Below are 19,219 nucleotides of genomic sequence, written 5' to 3' on the forward strand. Positions count from 1 at the left end.
TGAAACAAAGGAAATTGCCTCCAATATGGGAAAGAGTTTCTGGTGGCCATGTATCTGACATATTAATATCTGGTTATATCAAAAACCCAAAAAAATTAAATTCCAGGAAAGCAAGCAATGCGGTCAATGAGTGGGCTAAGTAACAAGGGCAGGGCTCTCAAATGATGAAGTTAGGAAATGCTTTACACCCCTCACCAGTAAAGTTGCTTCAGAATTCCATCTCTCCCCAATTAGAATGGCAGTCATTAAGATAACAAGCAGCTGCAGCCTGGCATGGGCCCCGGCGGCCTAGGGCTTGCCTAGTGTAGGCAGTTCTGGGTTGGATTCCCAGCACTGTATGGAAACAGATAGGGTAGCACACGATCCCAGCGCATGGGAGATGGCGTCAGGAGGAGCTGAACTGCACGGTCACCCTCGGCTGTATATTGCTGTTGTTCAGCAGGTTCTTTTCACAAACTCTGCGGGCCTGAACTCGGTCCCCATGAGCACATGGCGGAAGGAGAGAACCACTTTCCTCGGGTTGCCCTCTGACCTACACATAGGCACTGCAGCCAGCAAATGACAATAGATAAATAAATGAGAAAATCAACATGGAGAGTTCTCAAAAGTAGAGCTGCCATGTGTATACTTGCAAAACTCTAAGTCAACATACTACACAGACACGTCGACTTGCACATACATGTTTGTTGCAGCCATATTCATGAGTCAAGTTAAAGAGTCCTCCTAGCTCTCCATCACCAGGTGATGGATAAAGGAAGTATGATATATATGCATAATGGAGTTTTATTCAGCCACTAAAAAAGGCATACCCAGGGTAGTCTATGCAGCGGGAACTGACCATGTCAACTGCAATAAGCCAGACTCAAAACATCACATGCTGCCTCTCCCCTTTCATATAAATGTGTTAAGATTATTTGCACATATGTGTGTAGGACATGAAAGTGAGAGGAAGGTATTCTGTTGGTAGAAGGGAAATAGTGGGTACGGGGGGGGGGGAGGGAGCCAGGAGGCTGTGGGACTGCGTATGGCCCGAGGGCTTGGTCTGCTGGGATGAAGACATCTCTCTGAAGCCTGTCACTATGCCAGTAAAAACCTTTAAGGAAGTGATTCTAGAGGAAAATAGTTGGTGTTTCAGATGGTCTTTGTGTGGGCTTCTGAAAATACACTGTGTTAAATGTTCCCACTCTCACCTGCCCGGGCCTGAACAGACTGTACTGTGTGACCCTAGACAGGGAGAAGGAAATCATCCGCCAGGCGGCTCTGCAGCAGACCAAGGAGATGGACCTGAGTGTGGTGCGCCTCATGTTCACAGCCTTCCTTCCCGACAGCACCGGCAGCTTCACCCGGAGGCTGGAGCCCGTGGTGTCGGACGCCATCTACGACAGCAGTGAGTAGCCGTCCTGAGGCAGGGCAGCCTCACCTCACTGCTTACTAAAGCGTGAGGCCTACAGTCACCTTGAGTGCTAGTTTATTGTCTACAAAGTGTGACCACTGCAGTCTAGGGAAGAGGGTTGGTGTCCATCTTAGGCCACACCCACTGGAATGTTCTTTCTTCTGAAAGTGAATTTATGTCTTGACGTGTAACACCGATTTCTTACTTCTGGACATGAGACTGTAAAATAGCTGGCTGGTGCTCTTTAAAGTAACCTTATTTTTTTTGCCCCTGGCAGCTATAAAGAGAAATTAATAAAAGACAATTATTATTTTTATCTGCCCTTGTCCCCACTTGGTAATACACTCATTAAGACAGGAACTTCGAGGTAATTCAAGAAACAGTATATTGTTTCTTCTGGTCTGTAGATACTAGAACGTGGAGGGCTTTCCATAGCCTTTAGCACTTCCTGTGTAACTCTGTTGTTTGCCATGCATTGGGCTTGATAAGCAGCTGCCTTAGGAAGCCTGCAAGCTCAGAAGTCTCATTGAAAGGTTATGGAATATGATGTAAAAGAAAAGCTTGTGTTCCATATGCATCAGCTAGATGATTTGTCTGATTTAAACAAGTGTAACGGGAAGTGAAAAGTTTATCAAATAAAAAAGATTCTTACTCAACGGAGAACCTTAAAACGCAGCTGTTGGAGTTTTTAAAGGGGAAGCTTCATATTGCTTGCTAGTACACGCAGCTTTGCCCCAAACCACACAGAATGCTAATTTAGTATGGGGAAAGGAAACAGAACATCTTCATTTTTCTTTGTAGAATAAAAAATAAGGTAGCTTAAAAACTGTACTTTTCTTAAAACTTTTAGGACTTTTGTAAGTGGCATAAAATTAGCATGAAGCAAGCCACTGGCCTGGCAGTTCTGAAAACCTCAGGAAACCTTCCTTCCATATCAGCCTGTCTCTTAGGGGAACCAAATGCCATCATCCAGGGAAGCAAATGCCACCATCCACTCCTCACCTGCTTGGGGATAGTGAGTGATCCAAGGCCGAGGAAGTGCTCCGAGGACACTGGCAGCTCTTCCTGCTTTGTTTGTGTCTTTGTAATAGCAGTAGGAGTGAGCTCATCTGTGGAACTTTGTGAGACCAGGGCTAACCTAGGGTGTGCATTGTTTTCTCCCTGCGGACAGAGGCCCCCAATGCATCTAACCTGAAAATCGTAAGGATGGACAGAACAGCAGGGTGTGTAACCGGAGGAGAAGAAATCTACCTTCTCTGTGACAAGGTTCAGAAAGGTATGTGTACACCCCAGGCTCCAGACGTGAAATGTAGTTGTCAGGTTCCTCTGGGAGTTGCTCACAGTAGACCAGGGGTGTTCTCCCTTTTCCTGTGGGATCTCTCAGAAACATTTTCAACTGTATAATGTGTTGTTTTTGTAAAACCTGAGTACATAGTTCAATTTCCCAATGAAGTAAAAGGATAGTGATTATACATAGAGCCGCTCAGCATGCTAACACTTAATAAACTTTGTTCCTGGTACTCAGTTAAACTAAAGTAACTGTTATTATCTGAGTTTTACATAACATAAAATTACAGACCCTGCTTCTATTTCTGTGCTGTATTGTATGTGGGGGAGCTCCCCAGCCCCCTCCACGTGTCCCTCTGATGCCAGTGGGGAAAGAGAAGGGTGACGCACACAGGTTCCTCAGCACATTTCCCTCGGTGTGTACTCTGAGAAGTTCCTGGTGTTTGCTGTCATTAGCTATAGCAAGATTGGGAAATTAGTAAAAGCTGAAGGGGTAGTTACTTTCCCAAACTTCATTTTAAATAAAATTACAAATAAATGTTCTATTGTAAAACAAGTTTGTTTAGCCTGGTGTCTCAGGGTTTCTACTGCTGTGTCAAACCTCATGTCATGATCAAAACCAGCTTGAGGGTGGAGAGAATCTATTTTAGCTCTCAGTTCATAGTCCATCATCCAGGGAAGACAAGGCAGAACTCAGAACTGGAGCATGGAGGCAGGATCTGATGCAGAGGCTATGGAGGCTATGGAGGAACACCGCCCCTGGATTGGTCCTCATAGCTTGCTCTGCCTGCTTTAAAACCCAGACCCACCTGCCCAGGGATGGCACTGTCCACAGTGAGCTGGGCCTTCCCACATTATCAGCCAAAACCAAGTACACCACAGGCCAGTTTGGTGGGGACATTTTCCTCAGTTGAAGTTTCCTCTTCCCAAACGACTCTGGCTTGTATCAAGTTGCCAATGAAACTAATCTCAGCATGGCTGGTATCAGTCTACACCCAACCCACTGAACCAAAGTCATGTTCATTCCCAGACCCTTGGCTGTATGTGCCATGGGCAAAATTATTTGTATTTAATTCTTAATATTTATTATTAAACTGAAATGTCTCATCATCAGAGGCCTTAGAAGACCATCTATATCATATTGATACAATGACTTGACCATACTATTCTCAATACTGCCCATAATGCACCTGGAGATGGGGGTACCTGAGGGTCTGGGGACCCATGCTAGCAAGTGTGTGGCCTGGTTAAGAAGGTGGGCTCAGAACCTACTCTTGGGTACCAGTCCCTGCTGTGCCAACCCTGCCCTGGGAGAAACCACTAGAAACAACAAACCACACCTTGAAGAGATATGATGTGGCATTCCCAGGGCCAGTCTTGTCACCAAACCATGGTCCTGGCTCTAAGGTCTCAGTGTGTTAGGTCCCTCTGACTAAAGGAGGCAGCTAAGCCACGGAGGGGTTCAGCTGTGCAGAGGTGCCTCCAAAGGACAGAAGAGAGCTCGCTGTGCACTGAACATTTAGAATAAAAACATGACAAACTGAATGTTAGTATTGTAATACAGGTGCAGTTCCCTATCACATACATACGTAAAATGGAAAACAAAGGGTTGGAGGTAGGATAAACAGAGACAGACAGACAGACTATGAAAATGACAGATGTCCTACTCTACTAAGTCTGGGATAGACCTATTCAAAGGCAAAGAACTGGATCAGAAAACAGGGAGATGGTTTATTCAATCCTAATATATCTAAAATTATATTAACATAGACATACCAACTTTCACCAGTCAGTAGTGTGGTCCTGCATAAGAACTGAGAAGTATAGTCAGAGAGATGCCAGCCTGAATTGCATGCCATGGTTCTGTTGAACTAGAATCTGTGACTAGAGGGTTAAAAACAAATCCTGGTTCCCTCACAAGAGGACATGGCCGTCGTGGTATTTAAACCAGTTGCTTAGTAGGGAGTCAGGAAGTCGTATGTGGCGGTAGGACAGCAGAGACTGTAAGAGCTGGGGCCCTGCCTCTGTGATGCTTACATCCTGACTCCCTCACTTCTCAGCCATTCCTCCTTGGGTATCTGACTTAAGACATGATCTGAGGCTGGCAAGGTAGCACAGAAGTAAGGGCACTTGCTGTCAGGCCTGACAACCTGAGTGCAACCCCTGGGATCGCCATGGTGGAAGGAGTGGACCACCTTCCATAAGTTACCCCTGAGCTCTGGATGTGCTTGTAACATACACGTGTACTCCCACGCATATGCACACACCAATAGACCACAGATTCTTTCTGCAAATGAGGACAGCACTAGTACACCTACATCCCAGGACTGGTTTGAGGACTAGATGAGTTCATATTTACATGTAAAGCACTGAGGACAGCGTCTGCCACATGAGAAGCTTCATTTATGTCAAGTGTTACAGCGTACATCTCCATACCGGGCTGAGTCACACCTACGAGTTCTGATAATCTTCCATCCTTCAAGTTTCCCAGAAATGAAGTAGTTTAAGGGTGGAGAAATGGAAGGTTCATATGTTGACTAAGACAGAGCTTAATGGATTGAGCAAATCTAATACTCTGCCACTGTGAATAAATAGTAGATCCCATTCCCAGAGTAAATAGTGTGTATATAGTGGAGTCAGTGATCTGTGAAGACTTTAAATGGTGCAGATCTCCTGCTACTCATTCTTTTCAAAGCATTTACATTTGCGTGAGGTAGAGTTATGTGCCAGCTGCATTTGCTAGCATGCTCGTCAACGTTGCTACACCCATTGCAGTCATATGCCTGCATGTGACTGTTTGCAGATGACATCCAGATTCGGTTTTATGAAGAGGAAGAAAATGGTGGAATTTGGGAAGGATTTGGAGACTTTTCCCCCACGGATGTTCATAGGCAGGTAGGTGGGTCGATACTGCGGGTTTTATTTTAATACATGTTCTGCCTCAGTGAAATTCAGTGCTCTGTTTCCACATACTGAAAAAGAGACCGTCATAAGTCTCTTTAGCGTCCATACAGAGGGCTATTTTTATGGCTCTTCCAGAGAAGTGCCCAAACATAGAGCTATGGGCAAGGTGCTGCTAGAACATTGGCTCAGAGAGCCTGGCATGGCACCTCGTGGGTGTCTGCTGTCCGGGTGCTGAAGGCAGTGGCCCTCAACTCCTCCCTTGCAAATGTCTCAGTATTCACCATTACGGCAAAGCCTGAGGGAAGGAGGCTGAGACGGATGCCATCCTGAAGTGCCAGGGTCTCCAGCTGCTTAGATGACCATGGTGAAGAATGACTTCTGTGATGGAATATCATGCAGTTACTAGAAAAGGGGAGTCTGTGCCCAAACAGAGACCTGAAACAGTGCTAAGACTTATGAGGTCATTGATTGAGGACATGCTGTATATAAAAACAGTTCAGTGTTCACATGCCCAGGAAGGCTGAGAAAATGACAGCAGCTCCCTCCAGGAATCTGCACTGAAGAGGAGCCTGAATGTGAGAGTTACCTGTGTGTGCCACTGTGCTTCTCCTATATTTTATGAGACCTTGCTGTTGTGAATATAAACATAGAAAAGACGAAACTGAGTATATGTTCAGTGCCTGACTGTTTCAGTATGACCCCAGATTAGCACATGATGCCTCCAGCCCAGCGTTACTTCCCGTGGCATGTCTGGCCTCAGGCTGGCAGTGGCGGCCCCGATTCCATCTGCTTCCACACCCAGTCCTTCACGTGCTGCCCTGTATAATCTTGGAGGTGTTTAATGCAATTTGAAAGAGAAATAACTAAGATGTAGTAATTAGGATAATTAACCAGCATACTGTTGGGTTTTACTTTCACAGGGGCAATATAATAAAAACATATGCTGGGCTGTGGTAGTGCACGCCTTTAATCCCAACAGTTGGTAGGCAGAGGCAGGCAGATCTCTGTGAGTTCAAGTACTACCTGGTCTACAGAACAAGTTCCAGGACAGCCAGGACTGTTACACAGAAAAACATTATCTCAAATAAATGATAGATAGATAGATAGATAGATAGATAGATAGATAGATAGATAGATAGGTAGATAGGATGGGTATAGCATACTGGCTGGAACTTTCTCCAGGTGCTGGATTTCATCACACTTTATTTAAGCCTAGAGTATAAATGTATACATACAGAATGTGCCTGGTGCTCACCACCACCAGATAACAAATACCCTACACCAATGTTTGGATTTTTTTGTACCCTACAGTTTGCCATTGTTTTCAAAACTCCAAAGTATAAGGATGTCAACATTACAAAACCAGCTTCTGTATTTGTTCAGCTTCGGAGGAAATCGGACTTGGAAACGAGTGAACCGAAACCCTTCCTCTACTACCCTGAAATCAAAGGTACCTGGGTTGTTTAGACTCTGCTGTATGGGGGTGAAGAGTTTATTTTTAGAGACCAGAGGATAATGTATTGAGGTCATGGAATGACCTCTACCGTTGAGCTGTAACCCCAGTTCTCCATTTATAGTAAGTGCCCAAAGCAGAAGCATCCACAAACCATATGATGTGGAGACAGCCCTGGATCCCATGGTCTAAAGGCACCTCCAAAATCGTCTTCTTCAGTCAGAAGCATTTGGGATGTTATTGAGGATGAATAAAATCAAGGCTCCCTGGCTTTATAAAATAGATGATCAGAGCAGGAGTGTGGCACCTTGTTTGTCCTGGGAGAGATGATCTGAGTGCTGAGATGAAGGAAGCTGAGGCAGGTGAGGGAGGCCAGACCCCGGCGCTGGAGTGTGTGTAGTCTGAGGGGTTCTACATGGACACTAGAGTGATGGCTAGGCCTGCCCGCGTGCTGTCTGGGATGGCTCAGGCAGAAGGATGCAAGAATCCAGTGGTGCTTAGGAAGTGTTCAGACAGGTCCCAGTGCCTGGGAGTGAGCATCCAGCAGACACTGCCGTGGAGGTGCTCTGGAGACCCGGACCTCGGGTGCAGGAAGTGAAAGAGAGGCTCAGAGTCTCAGGTGGGAACTTACAGTGTGACTAAATGGATAGGAGGATCAAGGGAGAAAAGTGTGAGGGTGAAAGAGAAGCTCCGTGTAAACATGTTTCAGTTCAGGCCAAGTGTAGGGAGAAGGCCAATCAGAGGCCAGATCCCAGTGTCGGTTAGGTCAGCAGCATGACTGTCCCCAGATGCAGGGTTCTGGCTGAGATTGGGTCCAGAGGGGCAGCCACACTGGGGACCCTGGGTGTTGCTTCCCTGAGGGCACAGCATGGTGGTATTCAAGAACCTCTGTGGCAGAACCATTTCGAAAGCATTTGTGAGAGTTCATATTTCTTTCTGAGGTATGACCGGCTGCTGCTGGGTCAGATGTATGGTATATTCCGTGGCTGGCCTACTTCCTTCCTGGTCTGAAGTCTTCTAGATCCTTCTGCCCACACAAGGCAATATGAAAACCCATGCTGTACCTGAGGCCCTACCCTCTGAAAATAGGAGAAAAAAGTAGAATTCACCTTGTGAAATATGCCTTCAAAATAATGTTATCTTTGCTGATGCAGAATGATGAGAACAAGAAAAGAAAGCACAGGTTAGCCACACAGGACGTGAGCCTAGGAATGTCCCAGGCTTGACTCCCAGACTGCCTTTTCTGGCAGTGTCTGCATCAGCAGAGTGCACTAGCGGAGGCCCAGCTTCCTCAGCACTCCACCTCAGCAGAGCAGGGGCTCTCTACTGCCTGGCTTAGAGGACGGGGTTCTCTGAAGGTCCAGTGTCATCGACAGACTTCCAACACACACCATCTAGGCCCTCACGAATACAGATACAGCTCCATAGAAAGCAAACAATATAAGAATTATCTGGAGAAATAGAAGTGGTCACAACTCCAAAGAGAGAATGGCTGCCGTGCATGTATTATGATCAAGTTATTATATTAGAACTCTTTAATTGGAGATTATAGATTTCCTTGTTTTGTTTTTTTAATATTTTTTCTTTCTAATGTATAGGCACCATTGCCTGTTTGTGTATCTGTGCACCACACCCATGCCTGGGGCCTGAGGAAGCTAGAAAGGGGTTTCAGAACCCTGGAAATGAGGTTTCAGAGTTACCATGTGGGCACAAATATAATGAAGAAGGCTAACAATACATTAGATCCATGAATTAAGGCATTAGAAGTATACAAAACATTGCCCTCCCGTTGCCACCCTGAACTCTGTGTGCCTTTGGAGTCATTTATTGATACCTCATCTTACAAACACTTCTTGGGGACAGCGAGATCAGGGAGACAAAATAACCAAGCAAGAGGTGATTATGGGGTGAGAAGATGCTCAAGGATCTGCTGCACTGAGTGTTCAGTAGGAGAAACTGGAAGTTGGGATGGACAGCAGTCACGTTTAAAGCTATGAGTGACATGACCATGCTAAATACAGGCATTTTCCAGAGACCCTGGAAACAGACTGGGGTAATTTCAAGGTGCACGTGCAGGAAAGGCTGGCAGAGGCTGGACTTCTCTCTGTACTGCAACATCACCAGCTCTTCTCCACGGTCAATCTTAATGAGGTGTTATGAGCAACACTGTTTTGAAGTGTTGCCCACAAAGCAGGAGTCTGCTGTGATGAAAAGTCACCAGACCCTGGGTCTGACCTCTCGGCCCTGTGATGAGAAAGTCACTTAGCCACCCCAGCTTCAGCTTCCTTCTCTGTGGGAGGAGATTCTGCAGACGTGGCCTGAGCTTCCTTCTAGAGCATGCACTAGCGATATGCCCTGTGAAGCACCTGGGAAAGCAGCCGAGAGACTGAGTGAAGCATGAGGGGGTGGGGGGGATTTGAAACCTGAGATGTGAAGGCTCATTTGTGAAGGTCGTCCTGCAGCATTTTCTAAATTAGGGTCCTGACACTGAAATAATCCTGGCAATGGTATAGCATATATTTTGAAAATTATCCCTTAAAAAATTGAATTTGGAGGCTAGAGAAATGGTTGAGCAGTTCAGAATGCTCATTGACTTCAGAGGACATGAAATCTGTCTCCAGCACCTACATAGGCCAGTTCACAGCTGCTTGTAACTCTAGCTGTGGGAGACAGCACCCTCTTCTGGCTTAAACAGGTACCTGCTTACTTGCGGCTTACACTCACAGACACATAAACAAAAACAAACATTTAAAAACTTTGATTTCATGGTGAAAAGTAAGGCATCTCTACTTCAAAAGGGAATACACAGTAAATGTGAAGCCTCTTTGCTTGAACCATATCAGCAAACAACATTTGGGCTGGGAAGACAGCTCAGTGGGTAGAACATTTGCCATACAAGCACTGGGACCTGAGCTCAGAAGCCAGACACATAGCGTGAGTGACAGTAACCCCAGTGTCCCCACAGGAAGATGGAAAATGGATGCAGGAGAATCTTCAGACGCTCAGCAGCTAGCTAGTCTGGGATGCACAGCAGCAAAGAGAGCTGGTCTCAAGCAAGGTGGGAGGCGAGGACCAGCACCCAAGGTTCACGGCTGACCTCCACATGCATGACGTGGGCAAACCACGCCCCCTCACACATGGGCTGGGGTGTCTTTTATTAAAAATAGCATTTCTAAAGATGAGTAAGTTACCCATTGTGTTTCATGTTCCTACAGTGGACTAATATTCCATGTAAGAGCAACAGTTTATAGGCTGTCTAAGTGAATCTAGGTGTTAGTTATGGTGTAACTGGTGGGGAAACTTTATGAACCTTTCTACAAATTTTTAGTTTGGAAGTAGCCAGAGTGTCTTCCCCCAAGCTCATTCCTTTCATAGCTAGAAAGCTATGGTTTTCTTCATAACCATCCTGGTGTGCCCAGCTCTGACTTTAAAGGAACTAGCAGTCCACCATGTTACTCTGCTTTCCCCCTAATAGTCCAGAAGCACCAACCTTGTGCCTCACCATGGGTGATGGAAACAGCCATGGAACTAGAAAAGTGAAGATCTTTCTTAAACCATCATGAAAACTGGCATTGAAAAGTCCGACACAGGACAATTGTTACGATTGGCCTGTTCACTGGATAGAGAAAACCACAGGGACTGTTTAATGTAAACAAAAGCCACCTTCACTTCTCAGCCCCCAAGACAAAGGAAACAAAGGAGTGTCTGCTAGGAAACTGGCGGACTGCAAAGGAACAGGATACCTATAGGCACAGTGGCACGGCGGCAGATCCCACACACACACACAGTGACACGGCGGCAGACCCCCCCCCCCCCCCCCCCCCCCCACACACACACACACACACGCACAATGACACGGCGGCAGACCCCACACAGTGGCAGGACTGAAAGCGTAGCGCTGATGGCCACACAGGCCATGATGGAACGGAGGGCATTGCAGATGGTGGTCACATGGCAGTAACAGAATTATGGAGGACATCTGTGCTCATGAGGAGCACAGGCAGTGAGAAACAAGAAATAGAGAACCCCATGCAGAGCAGCAAACCAAAGTCTCAAGGCATCTAGACCTGGACAGGCCTCTATCCCAGAGGCAATCTCTGTGTTTGAGTCTGAGACTCTAGGGCCCAAACCGTCAGTCACCTCCAGAACCTGTAACCCTTCTCTGTGTTTCCGGGCTCTACCTCATCTCTCTCTCACTATTGTGAAAGAATACCCCCTGTTCCTCCGACATCAGGTCCTTGGTCTTTACAGACGTTTGGCAGACCACTGTGTTTATACGTGCATACCATCACAGTGCCCACTAAATCTCTCTGCCTTCAAATTGAGATAGAGGGTCCTCGACAGCAAAGACGCCCTGCTGTGCCCCTGATCCCAGCACCTAATTCAGTGTAATCCATCATGCACGTTAGCTGGGTCGTCATTGTCTTAGGTGAGCAAGAACAACTGTTGAGGATGTCAGCTGCATATGGCGGTGCACACCTCTAATCCTAGCCCTCAAGAGACAGAGGCAGTTGAGTCTGTGTGTGTTTGAGGCCAGCCTGGTCTACATAGTGAGATCCAGGCAGCTAGGGCTATATAGTAAGACCCTGTCTCAGTATAAATAAATAAAAGTACTCTTTGAAGAGTGTGCATCTTCAGGTTATCTAAATTTTGAAGATCAATTGGATCTTTCACCCACTTGCTAACACTGGGAACTTGGGAGTTGTTGCACAGTGAGGTTGGGTGTGTGCTGTGCTGCGGTTGCCGAGGCTCGCTCTTGGTCTTCATGCCCATTGGAGTAAATACCATGCTTCCTCCTTGGGTGCCTTCCATTTCCCTGTAAGGCATTTAAAAATATCATGAGAATCAATAGTCTCTCTGTGGCTGGTGGTGGAACCTGATCCATCTTTCCCCTCTGGTTTCCCTTCCTGTAAATACAGACAAAGAGGAAGTGCAGAGGAAGCGCCAGAAGCTCATGCCCAACTTCTCGGACAGTTTCGGCGGTGGTGGCAGTGGAGCAGGAGCGGGCGGTGGTGGCATGTTCGGCAGTGGTGGTGGCGGAGGGAGTACCGGAAGTCCCGGCCCAGGTACGAGAAAAGGCTCTTCTGTCTAAAGTTCTTTCATGTTGGTGAGCGACAGTTTTCTTTCCCAGGTTTCCAAGCATGTCTGCTGCTTGAGTGATGGTGGTGTTGCTAATTATGAGATTTCAAATTAATGGAAATTTTCCTGCAAATGTAAAATTTTGACAGAGAAATCGGTGTTTATCTTGCAGTACAACAGCTACTCCCCCATCCAGTTTCACTTTTTGTGGTTTCAGTTATCCGCGGTCAGCTTTAGTCTAAAAATATTACCATTGTCTTGACAAGAGAGACCACATGCCCCAAACTGTTACTACAGCCTATTGTTCTAACTGCCCCGTTACTGTGAGCTGTTGTCGGTCGTCTCCTGTCTTTTACACTGCGAGCTTTACCATAGGTCTGTGTGCATCTGCAGTTCTGGGGTCTTGGAACATGATCTCAGCACAATCCATGGATAACCCCCAAACCTGTAAGAAGGGTCAGTCAGCTGAAGCATTCATCTAGAAGATAGCTTTCTCAAATAAGTTTTGAGTATTTCCCCTTCCCCTTTTTTAGAGGGGCTGTTCTGCTGTTGTGGGAAACATCAAGATGTCTGTCATACCTATTACCGGGACGATGTGTATTATAAACTCCACACGATACTGCAGACTGTAGACACTACATTGTAAAACATTGAGTCAGAAAAACCCCCACTGGAGAGTTAGCAGAAAGGCGCAGTGACGGTATGTGGATGACCTGCACATATTCCAGTAAATATCTATGAGCTCCAGCCATCTATTGATACTAGATTTTTATTATCATCACACCATGATTGTGAATGTAGAATGGCGGCTGCTCTGTTCCTGATGTTAGCTCGAGCATTTCCTCGTGCTGATGCAGTTCTTGTGGAAGCATAACCAAGTAGCAAGTTTAATGACTCGTACTGGAGGAGTGAAAACCAACCCTATAGCATAACTGACCTGAGTGCTGCTTCCTGTTTTCTGGGTAATGTGCTGTGCTGAGCTGTGCTGTGCTGTGCTCAGCTGTGCAGCATGGCTTTCCCTTTATTCCAGATAACTTGTAATTGCTTTAAACTGTCCCGTCAGAGCGTGTGGTGCCGAGTGCTGGCTGCTCCTCTGAAGAGCCTTATCAGTCCGTTCTTCCACCAAAAATAATGAAAAAGAAAGTGGCGGCCTTTTTTTTCCATCAGTATAGTATTGTATTTGGGTTTTTCTCATCAGGGCTCATCTTGTTTAGTTATTTTAATGGACCTCTAAGTCTTGGTGTAAGTACTTTTTCCCCTTCATCTGGGAAGAAAGGCCCTTCTCAGCATTAACTCTCCAAGCTGCCAGCCTGGGCAGTCCTGTGTTGCCACAGTGGAATTCAACCGTCTTTCCTTCGGTGACTCTCGGGCAAAGCCCTGTAAACTGGCACTGCCCCCCACAAAGGCGTGCTCCCCTGAGCATGTGCACAGTCGGCTAACAGTCTTATGTCCCCTTTGTCTCCTTGCTGCCTCAGGGTATGGCTTCCCGCACTACGGATTTCCTACTTACAGTGGGATTACATTCCATCCTGGAGTCACTAAATCCAACGCTGGGATCACCCATGGTAAGTCCCGCTCAGATACCAAGAAAGAAAAATGCATGGACAACAGTGTCATTTTCAAAAGCTTTAGAAGATAACTTCCCAGTAAATTCATATTTTTATAATTCTAGGCCAGCATAAAGAATATTCCTGACACTTACATATTTACTCATTACATTGCATGAATGAAAGTAAGGCAGAGGCACAACGCAAAAATTATAGACTTGACTACCCAGACACAAAAGTATCACCTTTTCTGCCTTTTCGCTCAAATGCTCTGCTTTTGAAATCATTTTTCATTTTGTAGGCTTGGCCCTTTCCGCTCACATGCACCCTCTCAGTGCTGTGTCTACAGTCTGCTCAGAGTTTGGCATGCGTGAAATTATTCTATACAGTCTCTTCATATATGCTACCTGTTCGTGCCAGGTGCATATATCACTGTAACCCTTTTTGGAGATCTTACCTGACATTATAGTTTATCGTGTAATCAGGTAACAGTGCATCGAATACAATAGAACTACCTTTTCCATTAACCATGACCTCATGATCCCTGTGCAAGGAGAACGCTAGTCTTGACAGTCTGGACAGAAGGTGGAGTTCAGAAATTTTATTTACTCTTTTCGAAGACACCGCGCTGGTGGTGGCAGAATCAGGTTTCGTACCAGATCTGCCCAAGGATCTTAGGTACCCTTGTCGTACGAGTCACATAACGTGGTTCCAACAACAGCATGATCAGACGTGGAGTCTTGGAGCCACGCTTGGCCAGACTGTGGGTAGAGATGAGCTCTGCACACTTTTCCTTGTTACTCACACTAGGAAAGAAAAATAACTACTTTCAAGAACGTCACATTTTTTCAGCTAACTTTCAGCATGCAGAACTTTATCTCCTTTCTCTCCTTCACAAATAAACGAGATGAGATTCACTCACTGTTTGTGTTGGGTTTTGTTTGAGAATGTCACTGTAACCTTGACTTTGTGTTTCTCCTGCTTCTGCCTTCCAGGAGCAGGTGAGAAGGGTATGGTTGTGAGTAGACACAGCCGATGCCAATGAGATGGGAGGTTTGGGGAGATGAGTTTTTAAATGCTTCTGAATAAAATATTTGTGAATTAAAATATTTCCAAAGCATGCCAGGTATTGTGGTGTGCACCTTTAATCCCAGCACTTGGGAGGCAGAGACAGGCAGATGTCTGTGAGTGTGAGGCCAGCCTGGTCTACATAGTGAGTTCTGCACCAGACCTACACAGCAAGACACTGTCTCCAAAAGTAAATAAAGAAATAAATATAAACTAAATCTAGAACTTACTATTTGTAATGAAGATTCATGTTTTTCCATTTTCAACTAACCTGCCTTCTTTCTTTTTTCTGTCTGCCCTATGTTGAAGTTGTGAGTTATAGTTTCATTATTAGATTTTATTGAGAAAAAGATGATATTTTTGCATTTATCCTAGGAACTACAAATACAGATTTGAAAAATAACCCTAAAGACTGTGACGAGAGTGGTGACCGAGAGATTCTGAATCTCTCTGAGAAGGAACCAGCCGCACAGGATAAGGAGTCTGGCATGTCCAGCGTGAAGACCGATGCAGTAACACTGGCGTCCACCGTGGAAGACAAGGAATGGGGTGCCGGGTTTCAGGGTAGGTGAGCATGCCCACAAGGGTTTCCATGGGCAGCTGGGGAGGGTGCAGTTCTAGGGACAGGAAGGTTTCCTTCCTGTTCATCTCAAAATGATGGGTCAGCATCTTGTTTGAGTGCCCTACAAGGTGCCGTGTGCCTTCCAAGAATCATCTTCATGCAGAGACTTGGGTGTGTTCACCCAGTCATGTGCAGTTCTGGGTAATAAAGGGGCAATGCACTTTGTTCCTGGCCCAGGTAACACAGAAGTTTCCACATCCAACACTCATCCCTCCCAGCAGCCAGCTCAGCTGCTATATTGAAGAAGTTTACCTGAATATGTGGCTTTTATTTCTGTTCTCTGAAGCAGCCGAATCGAAAGGAAATGTCCCTTTTGAACAGGCACACTAGCGTGTGTGCTTAACTCTGGACATCACTCAGAAGGACATGGGAGCCACATATGGTTACCATAAAGTATTTTCTTTTTTCTGTTTTTCAGTTTTCTCTTTGAGATGCTCCATGTATCTATGTATTTTGTATGTCTACAAAACCGGTGAGATGTGCCCTTTTGTGTTGAGGTCACAGATTGTTGTCCCTTGACCTTAAGAGAATGAATTTTCCAAAGATTCTGGTGACTCTCCGAGATGATGTCTGGATCAGAGGGCATGTTTCTTCATTGTGACTCAGACTGGATTCCAGAAGTGATTAGCTTATTATAATAAACAATTGATTATTTAAAATCATGGCAAAATCCAATTTCCCTGAGATTGATTACTCTCCTTAAATCAGAGACACTGACTATTCTCCTTAAAATAACAGATATTTTTCAGTTGTTCTTCATGGCCCACAGACACTCTAAAATCAATCTCTTGGCTGTATTATCTGTCAGTGAGACAATGCCCAATTGTGCTTTTTCTAGTCTCCCCAATCCAGAAGCACCAAAAGGAGCATTTTCAACTAAAATGATGTGCCCTGCCATGCGTGTAGGGGAGGCGAGCGAGACTCAGCTGTGGTTGTGGACATTGCCTTGCAGATAACCTCTTTCTTGAGAAGGCTCTGCAGCTGGCCAAGCGGCATGCCAATGCCCTTTTCGACTACGCGGTGACGGGAGACGTGAAGATGTTGCTGGCTGTGCAGCGCCATCTCACCGTGGTGCAGGATGAGAACGGAGACAGGTGGGTTCAGTGTGGACTGCTGCATAGCGAGCACTGTCTGGGTATGAGGAAGAGGAACAGGCCCGATGCACACTGGCCAGACAGGGATGGCTCTGGGGGGAGTCCTCCGAGAGCCCTGCAGTGTGGCACCTCCCTCTGCAAGATGGTTCAGATGTGTGGATGGCGTGTTAAGTTCTAAACCCTTGCTTTCCTTATTTAAGTAATTGAGAGCATTATTGATAGTTTTGCCAAGTCCGTAAAGCATTGTCTGATGTACCCAAGGAAGTGCCAGGTAATGGCAACAGTATCAGTCCAATATTTAAGAGGAAATGCCACTCCTTCCTAGTTCCTCACTCCTCTGTGGCCTCTGTCCATGTTCACTAGTATGAGAGTGGACCAGGCCCTGCCTGCCTCACCTCACACCATGCCTGCTGTCTGTCCCTGAGTTCTGTTTGCAGAGCCACCTGGCTCCCTTTAAAGCAGTTCTCTAATCCTTTCATTGGGACTTCTGAAATGACTTGAAGGCCTATAAAAATAGCCAGAGACAGCAGTCTTGAGACTCAAGTGCTTTATCAAATGATCCTAAAATAGCATCAACACTGAAAGTCCTTTTCTGTGGAAACGTTCCGGAGTGCTGTGGGTTAAGTCTCAGTTTAAAAACAAAAGGCGTTAGGAGAGTGCCAACCTCAGGAGTTTCATACAGAGACCTTTGTCCTCGTAGCTTGTGGCGTAACCAAGGATGTGGTATAACCACTGGCCTTGTTCTGCAGTACAAGAAGAACCCAGACTATCTTCCCTGCATACAGCCTTGACTAGCAGAAGGTGTCTTTAGGGGAAAAGCATCCAATTACAATTCGATAGCTAATAACCACAGAGCAGGGCAGCTAACCAAGGCAGGACACGGGTGCTCCAAGTGACATCTTTAAGGACCCTCCGAATCAGTGAGTTTGATGAGCACCTGCCTGTGAAGAAGGGGGATGCTGCTGTTGTAAAGGAAGGATCATGGGAAGGGTGCCAGGCACATGCTATCCAGCAGGCGTGTGGAGAAGAAAGCAAGGGTGTGGACCCTGGACATTCATGGAGCAGCTGAGACAGTGGCCTCCCTTGTCCATGCAGGGTACAGACACAGAGACCCCGCAAGACTTACACAAGCAGGCTCCCAAAGAGACTGTGGGGGCAAGACCTGGAAGACACAGAGGAGCCCACTTAGGAGAATAGACAGGGGAACACTCTGGACTCTCATTGTCTCTCAGCTTGTCCTGTTTGCCTGGTAGCTGAGCCCCGTAGTGATTAATCATCACAGAAAATGCAATAAAGAAAATATATAGAACCCTCTGGTTTGGGGGGAATTCCCAGGGGCTGAAATGCTGAGCTGCACATGGAAATGCTTAGGCCTCTTCTGAAGCATGCCCTCTACTGTGTGAATGTCATGTCTATGTCACGTCTTAAAAGCTTTCTACCAGCATTCCATCCAGAGCAACAGGGAAGCCCTGGGGTGTAGGCTGGGTTATTTCTCATCAAAGTGTGCATGAATCCCTTGGAGTTAATGTTGGCATAGGGGAGTCTAAAAAGTACGTTGTGGTCTTCACAAAGAGGTATTTCTAAATGGATGACTTCGGGGCAAAATGACAAGACCTTGTTTAAAAATCACTTCACGTTGTTTTGGAGGAAGAGATCTGGGCAGCTGAATTTTCTGAGCTATTCCTAAGCCTGGGCGTTGACTTTTGCTCAATGTCTGTACATGAGGGAGAGATAGGGGAGAATTGCCTGGGTTAGGGGCACAGAGAGAGCTGGCCTGGAGCTAGGGCCATTTGATCTCCAGCCAGAGTGGGTGCCTTTGCACTTTGTGTGTTTCATCAGACATCAACATTCCCAGAGTCAGGTGGGCACCATCAGTGAGTGTCAGAGCCTGGGATAAGCAGTGAGAAAGCCTAGATCAGCACATTTTGCAGATTTAAAACATAGTGGGGCCAAAGGAAGCCCTGCATAATAACTGATTCAGTCCTCAGTTCTAATCATTCCTTGAAATTTTTGTCATTTACTAACCCCTAATTATCTACGCCGCTGTGTTTCATTCCAGTGTCTTACACTTAGCCATCATCCACCTTCATGCTCAGCTTGTGAAGGATCTACTGGAAGTCACATCCGGTTTGATCTCCAATGACATCATCAACATGAGAAATGATCTGTATCAGGTAGGCAGAAATTGAAAGTGTCTTTAGTTGGGAATGTAATTTATACATGCGAAGTTTTGGATCATGGGTTTGAGAGCCACAACCCCACGCTGAAATTCAGCACCCCTCTAGACAAGACAAATTCTAAGCTCTAAAACTCAGAGCTGATACTGTTTGGAGGGAGAGCCTAGCAAAAAGGTCATAACTATGAAGAAAATCAAGTTGAAAAACCAGTACTTTATAAGAATTCAGAGCCTGCTGAGAGGTGCTTGAACAATTATATCAAGTGTGTATCAAGTAAAGGTTTTGAAACCAGAGCACAAAGCAATGGAGAAAGATGGCCCTCAGTAAGGAGTTCTTTGAGAACCAGCATTCTGTCCAGCTTGGGTTTGAGGAGACTTAGGAGGACTGCTGGAGACAGCATTAGCAGCTGAGGCCAGGAAGAAAGTTTAGGGTTAAGCAAAATTTAGAAACCCCACAGGGAGAACCAAAGTGTAGGTATGGGATGCTAGGAGCCCAGGCCAGAGCCAAGGACCCCCCTCACCCCCTGCTCCTCACTCTCTTCATTGTCTCCAGCCCATGCCCTTTTCTACCCAGCAGGTCTCATATCTCTGGATCT

At 46.0% G+C, this 19,219-nt stretch overlaps 1 protein-coding gene across 2 annotated transcripts in view; it reads left to right on the forward strand.

Annotated features, from left to right (window-relative positions):
* Nfkb1 (nuclear factor kappa B subunit 1) overlaps window positions 1-19,219 on the forward strand; it is a 113,564-nt gene that overhangs the window by 80,162 nt on the left and 14,183 nt on the right. Inside the window, exons 9-18 of one of the 2 annotated variants that reach the window (XM_075981277.1) lie at window positions 1,229-1,387; window positions 2,565-2,669; window positions 5,484-5,575; window positions 6,896-7,034; window positions 11,957-12,103; window positions 13,592-13,681; window positions 15,107-15,295; window positions 15,772-15,825; window positions 16,306-16,447; window positions 18,507-18,621. In XM_075981277.1, the coding sequence (XP_075837392.1) occupies window positions 1,229-1,387; window positions 2,565-2,669; window positions 5,484-5,575; window positions 6,896-7,034; window positions 11,957-12,103; window positions 13,592-13,681; window positions 15,107-15,295; window positions 15,772-15,825; window positions 16,306-16,447; window positions 18,507-18,621 (1,232 nt within the window). The remainder of the gene's footprint in view (window positions 1-1,228; window positions 1,388-2,564; window positions 2,670-5,483; window positions 5,576-6,895; window positions 7,035-11,956; window positions 12,104-13,591; window positions 13,682-15,106; window positions 15,296-15,771; window positions 15,826-16,305; window positions 16,448-18,506; window positions 18,622-19,219) is intronic. The other variant, XM_075981276.1, reaches the window with a different exon arrangement.

This window comes from Microtus pennsylvanicus, chromosome 7 (genome assembly GCF_037038515.1).
Source record: "Microtus pennsylvanicus isolate mMicPen1 chromosome 7, mMicPen1.hap1, whole genome shotgun sequence".
Lineage (NCBI taxonomy): Eukaryota > Metazoa > Chordata > Mammalia > Rodentia > Cricetidae > Microtus > Microtus pennsylvanicus.